Source organism: Bos javanicus, chromosome 23 (assembly GCF_032452875.1).
Source record: "Bos javanicus breed banteng chromosome 23, ARS-OSU_banteng_1.0, whole genome shotgun sequence".
NCBI lineage: Eukaryota > Metazoa > Chordata > Mammalia > Artiodactyla > Bovidae > Bos > Bos javanicus.
Window position 1 is genome coordinate 11,330,550 of NC_083890.1, and position 12,761 is coordinate 11,343,310.

The 12,761-nt window shown below is 43.3% G+C and overlaps 1 protein-coding gene across 10 annotated transcripts in view; it reads left to right on the plus strand.

The window, feature by feature from the left end:
• The window catches only part of RNF8 (ring finger protein 8), a 37,178-nt gene extending 25,138 nt beyond the window's left edge, over positions 1-12,040 (plus strand). For 5 of the 10 annotated variants that reach the window (XR_009732772.1, XR_009732774.1, XR_009732777.1 and 2 more), the window contains 5 exons: positions 1,292-1,381; positions 3,158-3,265; positions 5,484-5,688; positions 6,996-7,119; positions 11,577-11,707. Coding sequence is in view for 4 of the 10 variants with exons in the window: in XM_061398049.1 (XP_061254033.1) it covers positions 1,292-1,381; positions 3,158-3,265; positions 5,484-5,688; positions 11,577-11,593 (420 nt within the window). In the remaining 6 variants the exon portion in view is untranslated. Of the gene's footprint in view, positions 1-1,291; positions 1,382-3,157; positions 3,266-5,483; positions 5,689-6,995; positions 7,120-11,576 lie in introns of all 10 variants that reach the window. The other 5 variants (XM_061398049.1, XM_061398052.1, XM_061398050.1 and 2 more) reach the window with 3 other exon arrangements.
• Positions 12,041-12,761: the final 721 nt, after the last annotated feature.

The window sequence follows — 12,761 nt, forward strand, 5'->3', positions numbered from 1 at the left end:
ATGTAGGAGGGGCACCTGTTTTCCCATTTTATAGAAAGTTAAGGCACAGGCACCTAATTAGTAGTCAAGGTGAATACTAAGGACTTCTGATATAACTGACTGTTTTTTTTTTGAGCCCACGCATTTTAAAATGTATTTCTTTGAGTGATATCTTTTCAGAATACCTAACCACCTTCTTTAAAAAACGATCTGAAATGAAATTTAAAATATAATCTATACTTAAGCATTAGGGAACTCAGAAATTATGTTTCATAGAAATGGAACTTCTTGACATTTGATGTAGGCAATGAGTCATGGTAAATAAGCCATTAGCTCTTGGGCATGCCAGTTTCTAGAATACCAAGGCAGAGTTCAGGCAATGTTGCCTTATCAGCACATAGTATGTGATTTATAGAGTAAATATTAGGTTAAAGGTCTTTTTTTTTTTTTTCAATGAAAACAGTTATCTAGTTTTCCTGAATCCTGTATGCTGCTGCTGCTAAGTCGCTTCAGTCGTGTCCAACTCTGTGCGACCTCATAGACAGCACAGCCCAACAGGCTCCCCTGTCCCTGGGATTCTCCAGGCAAGAACAGTGGAGTGGGTTGCCATTTCCTTCTCCAGTGCATGAAAGTGAAAAGTGAAAGTGAAGTCGCCCAGGCATGTCCGACTCTTAGCAACCCCATGGACTGCAGCCCACCAGGCTCCTCCATCCATGGGATTCTCCATGCAAGAGTACTGGAGTGGGGTGCCATCGCCTTTTCCAGAATCCTGTATATCCCTGATTATTTCTTAAAAGCTGCTCCTAGTTCTGGGTAGCCTTAGAGTTAGTTACTAGTTCTTCAGCATTGGTTCCCAGAGTCACTTGGGTGGCTTTTTGAAAAATGCACATCCCATATATGTGTATAACTGATTCACTTTGCTGTGTAGCAGAAGGTAACACAACATTGTAAATCAACTATACTCCAATAAATTTTTTTTTAAAATGAAGTCCCTGGGCCCCAAGCCAAACCCACAAAGTCAGACACTCTGGAAGTTCTTCAGTTACTTTGGATGACCATGAAGGTTGGGTTATTTCCAGAGGGATTAATAGATTTGATGGCTTCCCTCCCTATCTGCTCCTTTCCCTGGAAAAAAAAAAAAAAGCAGCATTTAACTGGGATGTCTTGAAGAAACAAAAACATTATTTTGAAATTGCCCAATCCATTAATCTCTTGAACCAAAGCTGCTGACAGAGGGAGGGACAGGCATGGTGGCTAACAGGAACAATATAGTGCCATGCATCTTGAGTGTGTATCTGCTGTGTTTCTGCAGTATCGGTCTCTGATGGAAGAGCTAAATCGCAGCAAGAAGAACTTTGAAGCGATCATTCAAGCCAAGGACAAAGAATTGGAGCAGACCAAGGTACTGGAAAGAAGAAGGTTTAGAATAATTTGGTTAGTACATGCAACTCAGCATTCTCAACAGTGCAAGGATTGCTTTGGTGAATGAAGGGAGAGGTATGGCTATTCCCTGCCTCAAGGGAAATAATCTTTAAAATTGTTTAGGCCTATAGAAGGTTCTGCCTGTAAGACAACTCCTGTTTCCTTCCCTCACTCAGAAGCGAAATGCTGGAAATGATACATCCTGCAGTCTAGTCCATTGTCTGTGGTAGATGCTCCTTCAGAGTGTCTCACTCACATAGGCTAAGGGGTGGTGTAGTCAAAATAAAAAGTAGTTCATCTTGATGCATTTGTGTAATTATTTCTCACATCAAATCAATGACACTCTTAAATTAGGGGTTGTAGACTCAAATGCCCCCTGGAGTCAGACTGATAAAAGAAGTGAATGAAGTGGCCTGGGTGTAAGAACACAGTGGGGAGCTGTGAGGCGGAATTCCACCCTCACCCATACCCCAAGAGGCAGCTCTTCTCTCCAGCAGCCAGTTGCCAACCAGAAGTGCAGGCCCAGTGTTGTCAGATCGGAGTTTTCCACAGAAAATGGAAATCCAGATGTTTATGTGAAGTATCCCAATTTTCAAGTAGTAGCAACAGGTTCAGTTTTTTGATACCATGAATGCCAAACTAAATAAATAAGTCTATAGGCTGGATGTAGTCCACAGGCCACCAGTTTGCATCCTCTGATGGGAAATTAATGCCTGAGTCTGACTACATCTCTCAGCCCACCCTTCCTCAAGTACACATCTGGAGCAGATTACAGAAAGGCGAGGACTCTTTTTCCACTTGATTTGCTATCCTTATCCTCTATTTAAATCATGTAGTACTTTATTCCCCAGCCTCTAAGACGCCACCACATCTTTTTAAATCCAGCAATTCAAAAGTTTTCAAGGAACTTGACTCTAGTTATAAATGGGTCCATTCCCTCTTCACTGTCCTGATTAGTCTCACAATCTTTGCTTTGATAAGAGAAAATAAAACATGAAAAATAACCTCAAATACACCCTCTTTTGGCTTTTCCTCTCCACGCTAGGGGCACTTAATAAATGTTGACTTCAAGAGAGCACATCTAGATCCTCCTTGAAAAGAGTGTCCACCAGCAGTCTGTCTCTTGGGGAAAGCACAGGGAAATTGCACGGCAGGAGTGGGAAGTAACAAGCATCACAGAGCATGAGGCCTGAAGATACTTCAACAGGCCATCTCTCCAGCCTCCTGCCTCCAGGCACCTTGGGTATTATCCTTATTTTGTAGGAGAGACATCTGCAGAGAACACAGAGGACCTTATACAATAATTCAGGCTTCCTGCCTTTATGGACTGTTCCTCGTTTCTTTCTTATCCAGTGAGCTCTTGGCTGCTTAGGATGGTTTTGTATCCCCTCTGAACTGCAGTGTGCTATAGAATACCTAATGTCTCGTTCTGGCCTCGGATGGTTGGTGGGGTTGGTACGCTGACTTCAGTTTTTCTCATTTGGTTATTTTTGGGAAGGAGACCAAAACTGCAATACCAATACATACTCATGAAGTCGAGAAAGGAAAAAAAGGATGACAGCGCCCTATATTAGAAAGCAGTTCTGAGAAGCGGTAGTCCTTGGGGCAAGAATTTTATTCTTGTGTTACTACGCCAGGGTGAATTTTTAATTTAGATTCTTTCTGAATCCTACTGCAGACTGTTAATCCTGCTCTGTCCTGTTTTGCATTCTTGTTAGTTCTCCCGAATGACAGGTGGGGTTGTATGTCTTTGCAGGAAGAGAAGGAGAAGGTGCAAGCACAGAAGGAGGAAGTTCTTAGCCACATGAATGACGTGCTAGAGAATGAGCTCCAGTGCATTATTTGCTCAGAATACTTCGTTGAGGTAATGATGAGCAGTGGCTCATGCCTTCTCACTCTCCCACCCCTGAATGGAGCCTCCGCTGCACAGACTGCTGCTGCTCTAGGGTAACATTCTGAAGAGATTTTTCCTGCAGGAACTTACTGTAGCTATTTGACTTCAAAGTGGCTGCTGGGGGTGGCCACTTCTCACTTGTCTTTGTGGTCTTCTTTACCTCCACTGGCTTTTTTCATACTTCATTTGTTCTTGAGTTCTTTTTTTGGCAGAATCAGTGTTTGGGGCTATAATAAAGCCTTTATCTTTTTGTTGTTGAGGGAAAACACTTCGGTTTTGAAGAACCATCTAGGGGCTGCCCCACCCTCCCACAGGTCAGAATGTCATATGTTTCCTACATTCCAGCAACTATGTGCTGTTGGATTTTGTGGGTTGGTTTTTTTTTTTTTTTTTTTTTGCCTAGTGTTGAGCTCCTGCAGGTTTTTTTTGTTTGTTTGTTTTTTTAACCTCCTGGGAGACATTTGATTCTGGCAGAATCCAGAATTAGATGGCATTAGAAATTTGAAGTATCAGAATAAAGCTACTCAATAAAGCTAGTCTTTCTTTGCTCTGAATGGAAACAGTGCTGAGAGTGGGCGTGCAGTGCAGCCTTTGAACAAGGGGGTAAATGTCATTGAGGTATGATCACGGGATTCAGTGGCCAAATGGAACATTTTTCAGGGACTCTGAGGCTCCTTAATGAAACATCACGCCTAGGATTTCATTTGTTATCCTGTCTTCTTTTTGCATAGACTCTCTTATTTTCACAAACTATACCATTTTGTCCAGTTCATCTTACACAACAAGTGTTAAACTAAAGTTGTTAAATGATAGTGCTTTTCAGACTCAATAAAAAGAAAACGCATACACACACAGCTTCCTTTTTTTCTGGTGGCCTTTAGGGAGCTTGGGTCTATTAGCCTCCTGAAAAATCTGTCCTGGATAGACCTGTTTCTTTTGCTTTGGATCTACTTTGACTTCAGATCATAATTTCCCCATAGTTTGTAGTCATTTGATTCCCTACTTTGGAGAAACTCAGTTAGTACTGTTTCGACATGACTTATGCACTGTAATAGAAGACTACAAGGAAAGGGGTTGGAATAGGTCATGAGTTAGCCAACCTGGAGTGTCTGCACGACATGTAAGAGACAAATAACTTGATCTTTGTTTGGTTTACAGCATGTGCTGACCTTTCCTGCTGGTCCTCTCTTAAAATCAGTGTTGGGGAAGAGATTTCATTTTAGTCAAGCAGGGTTTTAGTCCTGTTTATGAGAATTTTGTCTCATTCTTTATTTTTACTTTTTTTCTTTTTTTTGTATGTCTCATTCTTTACTGAGAATGTTTCCTAGTTGGCCTTCTGGCCTCCACTTGCAATTTGGAAAATAATACAAAGTTTGTGTTATTTCCCCCTGCATTCCCAAAAGCAAGAAAGAAAACTTTTTAGTTCCAGAAAAAGTTGTATCTTAGGAGAGGTACAAAAACAAGAGTAACGAAGAGTATGGTTTTTGTTTTGAAAAGTAATAAGGACCTTGGCAGAAAGCTGATCACTGGGGCTGCGCAGGAGCGCCTCAGATACGGGCCTTTTTCTGCTTTCTCTCTTCTCATAGGCTTATTGATATTACTTAAGGCACTGTCAGTTGAACCCATTACATTTTTTCCTATTTTGTTTTTAGATTCTTTTTCCCTAGCCTAAGTTCTTTTACATATACTTTTTAAAGCTTCTTTTGAGTAGAGATAAGGCTCTCCTACCATTCTGTATACTGAGTATTCACTGTGTGAATTAAAATTGAGGTTCTAATTCACCATTAGGACATAAATTTGTTTTTTATGAGAGAACTAGTGATGTATTTGTATCAGACATGCACGTTTTCTAGTCCTACTTAAGTCCAGTGACTTGTATTTGCAGGACAGCTAAGCCACGTTGGCAGTGTGAACTGAGTAGGTGGAACAAAATAAGACAAATCAGCCTACCTGGAGCCCGAGTTTATGAGCTTAACTTTGAGAGAGAAAACAAATAATCTAACATGAAGCTTAAAATTTACAGTTCCTAGGAATGATTCTGATACCCTTTGTAAGCCCTCTAGATGAAGTTATGGTTAAATTTCCATTTCGTCTTGAGAACTAACTCCTTTCGTAACTCTGAGATCACAACGGCCCTGGGGGAGTAAGGGTCACAGTTCTCATGTGTGTGTTCACGTTTCCATTTTAGGCTGTCACCTTGAACTGTGCCCATAGTTTCTGCTCCTACTGTATCAATGAGTGGATGAAGCGGAAAGTAGAATGCCCCATTTGTCGGAAGGACATCAAGTCCAAAACCCGCTCCCTGGTTCTGGACAATTGCATTAGTAAGATGGTAGACAATCTGAACTCAGAAGTGAAAGAACGACGAATTGTCCTCATCAGGGAACGAAAAGGTGAGTGAGTGTGAAAAGAGGTGAGTCCCCTCAACAGAGTTAAAGAGTTTTTTGGATCCAGAAGAGTCAGATAAATGATTCTTGAGCTTAAGAAGGAGGTGGAAGAAATGGGGGAAAGTAAAGGAAGCTAAAGGTAATAACCATGTAAGAAACAGTTGAGGCAGATGGAATATGTGGGCAGCGGGGAATGGGGAGGCTTAGGTGTTTGTGTCTTAGTTACAGGAATAGAAAAACACACGGGTGGACAACTTACAGTCTTAGTCACTAGATGGGGCTGTCGTTCAAGACAGTTTAGTTGCTGTCTATTGCTGTCGGTAGGTTGCAGAAACCTTAGGTTGGGTACACAATAAATTATAAATAGGATTTGTACAAGTCAAAGATTCAGAACTTGGAAAATGCCAAAAAATATGAAGAAAAGAGGTATAGGTTCTATCTGTAAGAGTCACAGCTTAACTACACGAATCGGGCATAACGTTAAGCCAAAAAGAGATTAATTTAATCCTACTATGTTAACTTTACTAGTACTAGTATGACTCAGTCGTGTCCAACTCTTTGCGACCCCCTGGACTGTAGCCCACCAGGCTCCTCCCTCCATGGGATTCTCCAGGCAAGAATACTGGAGTGGGTTGCCATTTCCTTCTCCAGGGGATCTTCCCCACCTAGGGATTGAACCCGGGTCTCCCGCATTGTGGGCAGATGCTTTAACCTCTGAGCCACCAGGGAAGCATGTTAACTTTGTGCGTCCTAATAAAAAAGTTTCCCGGAGAGACTTTGAATAAAGAGGTTAGGGAAGTGGGGGGTGGGTGAGTTTCCTCAAGGAACCATACTCCCATAGAGAGTATCTGCTCCTCTAACACAAGTGATCTCATCACACTTGGGGCCTGCTCTGTTGAGGATTGCAGAGCCACTCTGCTTGAGACTTAAATGTCCTTGTGGCAAAAGAATGTGTCCTGGGGCAAAGCACAAGGAAACTAGTGGATCAGAAGAATTGGTTATTAGGCAGGGATGAGAGTTCAGAGGAGGAGGGTAGATCTGATTATCATGTTCAGTCCCTTTAGAAATCCTATACAGCTCTACCCTCTGGGAAAGCTCAGAGTACTGAGAGGTCAATTGGTTGCACATAAAGGGCCAGAGAAGAAGAATCAAAAGCTCACTGCCCTTCCAGGTGCTTCCCACCACCTGGCCATCGGGAAGCCATGTTCATGTATGTATTTGGATGTACCCTTTTCTGAGTTAAGAGAAGCCAAAGGCTTAAATGCCACAGTGCTAAGAACAGGATCTTCTGTCTATTGCTTTCTTTCTCCTAGCCCTTCAGCAAATATCAGCCTCTTTGAATCAGGCCAGAAATCTGATGCTGACTTGTAAGCAGCTGTAGTGTGGAATTGGCCCTTGGTTGGTGAGCCATTGCAGGGGCAGCAGACCAGTCACAGGGTAGGTGTTGAGCCTGTTTTGCCCAAGGAAGACATTCTGACCTTTGGGAGGGTAGGGCAGCTCTCAGGTGGCTCTTTGAAGTCAAAGTATTTTCTGCTTTTTTGACAATTATGTGCTATTGGACTTTGTGCCCAGTTTTGAGTCCCTATAGGTGTGTGTGTGTGTGTGTGTGTGTGTGTGTGTGTGTGTGTGTGTTTTAATCCTCCTAGGAGCCACTTGATTCTGGCAGAATCCGTTGCTGTTTCTCTCCACCTCTCATCAGTCCTTAACCATTTATAGAAACATTACACTAGGCACTGGAATAAAGAGATAAGGTATTATCTCAGCTCTCACAATCTGTGGAGGAGACAGAAAAGCAAGTAGGTAGCGTGCAAGTTCCATAATAGGGTGCTGAAAAAACTGCAGAGGAGAGGACATTCAATTTGACCTGGACAGGTTGGAGGTATGGGAACAAGCTTCACAGAAGAAGTGACATTTGAACTGAGTTCCAGCGGCTCTAGGGATGATGCTTTCCAAGCAGAGGAATCAGCACAAGCACAGAGGTGTGAGAAGCAGTGAGCTGTTTGTTCCTCGCAGGGCCCTGCTTAGTGGCCCAAACAGGACACAAGGTCTGTATGGTGCCAGAGGAGCATGAGGACAGCCGAGGCTTAGGAGGTGTCTGCTGAGGTGTTGTGAATGCCTTCTGTTTTCTTCTCCCCTTTCTGAGAGGAATGCTGACCTGGGAACCCAGATTTGACCAAGCCTGTGAGCTTAAGTTTGCTGGGTCTGTGTGTGGGTGGGGATACCCATGTACTTTCTTTTTTTGCTTTTTGGTTTTTGGATGTTATGATTTTTATTTTTTTCTTTGAAGTAAAATTGATGTACCTAGTGACTTGATATTTTTATACGTTACAGAATTATCACCATAATAAGTCTAGTTACCATCTGTCACTATACAAAGTGATTACAGTATTACTGATTATATTCCCTATGCTGTACATTACATCCCTGTGACTTAATTTATTTTGTAAGTGGAAGTTAATTCCCTTCCCCTGTTTCACCCATTCTGCTATCACTTTCCACATTCCCGCTATCACAAACCCCCAGATTGTTCTTTGTAGATTGTATTTATAAGTCTGTTTCTGTTTTGTTATGTTTGTTCATTTGTTTTTTAGATTCCAGATTTAAATAAAATCATGTGGAATTTGCCTTTCTCTCTGATTTATTTCACTTAACAGAGTACCTTCTAGGTTCATCCATGTTGTTGCAAATGGGAAGATCTCATTCTTTTTTCTGGCTGAGTAGTAGCCCCTTGTGTGTGTGTGTATGTATTTATGTATGTGTATTTTCTTTATTCACGTGTTGATGGGCACCTAAGTTCTTTCTGTATCGTAGCTGTTGTCACTAATGCTGCAGTGAACATTGGGGGTGCATATGTCTTTCTGAGTTAATGTTTTCATTTTCTTTGGATAAATACCTAGAAGTGGAATTGTTGGGTTTTATGGTAGCTCTTTTTTTAATTTTCTGAGGAACCTCAGTATTGTTCTCCATAGTGGTTGTACCAGTTTACATTCCCACCAACAGTGGAGGAGGGTTCCTTTCTCTCCACACACCCATATAGACTTTCTTCACCCAGCCCACTGACTAGGTTTCTTCTCAAAAGTCCAAGCATGGTAGATGCATGCAGCCATTGGAAAGAGAAAGAAGGACCCTGTGTCCTAAATTCATCTGTGACTCCTCTCACGCAGAGTTAATACTGCAAGGTGGATAATATCAGACCCCTCTTCTCTCTCCGAAGGCTAAAGCAGGTACGTTTTTGGTGACACTGGGAGCCGACAAAGTAAACCGGATCAGCCTGCCTGATGCACGCACTGGCTGAGAGCAGCTCTGGCAGCAGTCTCAGTTTCTGCAGTTATCGCAGCAAGTGCAGCTTTGAGGTTTTCTCCAGAGACAGGCGGAGGTGCTGAGGCCTGATTTAGGGAAACAGGTGCCAGAGCCATCAGCAGCTTCAGTGGGCTGCAGTGTGGAGTTTAGAGGAAATTCTCAGTTCAGATACCACCCTTCTTTGCCAATTGAAAGCCGGTTTAATCCCCAGTGCATGGGAATTTTTAAAGGACCAAATGTAGGATCTGGAAACTAGAATTGGCAGGCCTGTAATTGTCACTGTTCTGACACTGGCAGGGCCCTTTTCCTCCTGGGTAGGGGAGCGCTTATCACAGGTTTGGAGAGGAGGGTCTGCCTGTCTGATTTCACCAAGAGCGGTGCTACTCCAGGCCTGCCTGGCTAGTTGGTGTCTTCAAGGCCCATATCCCCATGGGAGAGTAATGCCTCATGATTGATTAGCCATACATCCTCAGTAAAGTCTGTGGGGCCAGATTATCCAGAAGAGGGGAGGAGGAGGAGAGTTTAGGGTGCCAGATCCTGTGTTGGAGAAAGGGTGCCCTGGAGCTGGGGCGGATAATGAATGTTAAGCACGTGTCGCGTGAGTAATTGCAGCCCTCTGGGATATTGACATGAGGTTTTTCTGAAGGAAAGATGTTTTGTGACATGAGCTGGGGAGGTGCTGGAGCTGAGTCTTCTGTCAGTTGCCCCCCCCTTCCCCGTTTGTTCTATTCTCATTAAGTGTTGGTCGGTTCACATGAGTGTTAACATTCTCACTTTAAGCTTTCCCTCGGAGTTTCTTTGGGTTATGCTCAAAAAAGAAAAAAGCAAATTATCTAGAATAAAATCTTGCCAGTCCTTTAGAACAGGGGTTTTCAGTCCAGAGACTTTTTCAAATTGCAGTTCCCAGCTCCCTTGGTACTATAATATGAAAGTGAGGCTGCTAGTGGGAGTTGTCCATGGCCTTTCGGGGGTGTTGAGGTGGGGAGAAAGGTTTATGGACCACAGCTTTCCCGAATCTGTGAGAGATTGGTGGTCTCTGGGAAGATTGGCCCAGGTGAGATCACATAGCCTGTGGCTCTTGCCGGCTTCCTATAGGCTAGGAGGAGTGTGATCCAGACACAGGACAGGAGAAACTCTGTCTCTGAATAGAGCACCTGGCAGGCTTTCCCTGGTTATTACCCATCATCACCTGTTGAAAGACAGAGCCTCATAAAGGACTATGTAGGGAATGGCAGCAGTAACAGTGTCTGCCAAGTTGACCTCATCCAGAGAGAATACTTGTTACCAAGATGTTTTATGTTTTTTTGACTCTACCATGTGGATTGCAGATGAGATCTTATTTCCCTGACTAGGGATTGAACCCAGTGCCTGCGGCAGTGGAATTTCAGAGTCCTAACCACTGGACCACTAGGGGATTCCCAGCAAGTACCCAGTCCTGCACCAAGAACCTAGAAGGTCACGTGCATGAAGTCAGCATGCCCACCTGGTATAAGGACAGTGTTTGTCTGAGATAAAGTGGCTCTCAGCAAGACTGGCATGGGGTGGGGGCAGGTGTCCACATACATGCACTCACAGTTTATAATGCTGGACTCTTAAAAATTTATCCTTTGCAAAATTATCATGGGATCAAAAATTATCAGATTTGTTAATAGAAGCTTTAAAAAAAATAAATTCTCCATCACCACCCTCTCATTTTTGCCCCTCCCTTTTTCCTTCCCTTCTCTTTTGTCACTTATTGTCATTCCTTGCCTTGTCCCTTGATGGATGTCTCCTCCATAACCCTTATTATTCCCTTATATATAAATGTAATAACCCTTTCAATCTGCCTTCCAAAGCATTCCACACCTTAATCTCAAAGAAAGTCTTGAGATTGCCTTTGGTGTAAGCAAGATCCCTGCTTCTCTGGGATCAAGGAAGCAGAAGCTAATGGAAAACACTAGAGGCCAGTGAATAGCCCCTCCCACCCCCTCCCTCTCTGGACAGACTTTGAAGTTGCATCTCTTCCCTGCTTGTTGCTGTATATGTATTTCCTTCCTTCCTCCAAAAGGTACTAACTGAACCAGCTTTGTGCCTGGCACTCTTCTAGGTATGAGGAATAGAAGAAGTGAAAATCTAATTAGTTAGATGTGATTTGTGCTTTCTCGCTAATAAAGCAAGAAAGGGGCCAGGAGTGATGGAAAGAGTGTTGGCAGTTCTTGATAGAGTAGTCAGGGTAGCCACTAAGGAGAAGGTGGTGTTGGGGGAAGTTCTAAAGGCGGTGCCCATGCTGCTGTCTAGGGAAAGGGTTTTGGAGGAACAGCATGGAGGCGACATAGCGGGAGTGGAATGAGCGATGGGGAGGAGAACAGGAAGTGAGGTCAGAAGGTTTGGCAGAGGGCAGGCTGAGTAGGGATTTATAGGCCTTTGGAAGGACTTCAACTTTTACTCTGGAAGAAGAGAAGGGTGGGCTGTAAGCAGAGTGATGTGACCTCACATCTGTGTCTTGATTCACCGTGGCTGCTGTGTGGGGAAAGGCCTGAGGAGGGCAGCAGTGAGGCCAAGGAAGGAAATGCAGGCTCCTCCTCTATTTCTCTCTCTCTCTCTTGTCTCCAAAGGAAAGAGATTGTTCTGAAGACAGTGCTCCAGGGGCGTGGACAGACTGCAAGGCACTGGGAACTTCAGATGGTCTGGAAGATTCTCTTGGACGGTCTTGGGCATCTCTGAGAGCGTGGGATGGACCCACTGGGACAGAATGAGTTAGGAAACCCTCCATCACGAGCCTCCGCCTGGGCCGTCCCTGCTGCCACCATTGTCTGAAGCCCCGACTGCTTCAGGGTCCTTGAGAGACTCTGTTCACTACATGTTGTATGGGTTATATATATCTGTTGTACTTTTTAAACTTGTTGTTGTTATTGTTTGGGTACCTCAGAAGCACCTCTGTTGACATTTGTTTGGGACAAATTGGGTATTACCCCTATTGCTGCCCCCGAAGGCAAAGGCAGCCTCTATTTGAGAGGATGGCATACCTCTTCTTTGTGAAAACAAGATGTCATTTCCTGAAAATAAAATGTAAAACCGATCAGTTGCTCAGCTGGGCTTTGGTATATTTATCTTCCTTTCCTTCCAGCTCCAGACAGTCTCACAAGTAAACACTGGCAGCTCATAAATCGCAACCAAGAAAGTCACTGTATCAGATGATATACTCAAGTGAATGTCTGCCTCAGAAGCCAAGCCCAAGATCGTGACCGCAGCAGATGGCTCTGTTAAGCCCCTGACTGGCGTGTCTCCTTTTCATTTCAGAGATGAGTCACCACTTCCTGGTTTTAGGATGGAGTGAATTCCCTTCTTTCAGCTGGAGTTCCAAAGTATCTGTTTTACCTAAAGTATCTGTTTTACCTAATGTCAGGCATGATTGAGAACCTGATATGCTTTAAAAAAAATTAAAAGCCATTTCTCTTTTGCTGCTTTCCTGTTTTAAACAAAACTAGTTTGATGTTTGGGAAACAGAAGCGTAGGAAAACCTGTGGTATCCTTGGTTACCAGTGATGAGAAGGAAGGAAAACACAGGAAGCTGCAGAGTAGTTATTTAAAACAAGGAGCTCCAGTAGGAAACTGGTTGTGCATTATGTCATTCAGTGATTTGTTTCCAGATGGAAAAGTATTTTCCTCTCCATTTTTACTGCCTGCCTATGGAACCTTTCTTTGTAGTTCTTTATTTATATTACAGGTATTTCATAGCGATGGTAGGTTTTTCCATTATTGAATCTTCTGTATATTGGGATTCTAGTGTCCCTAGTCTT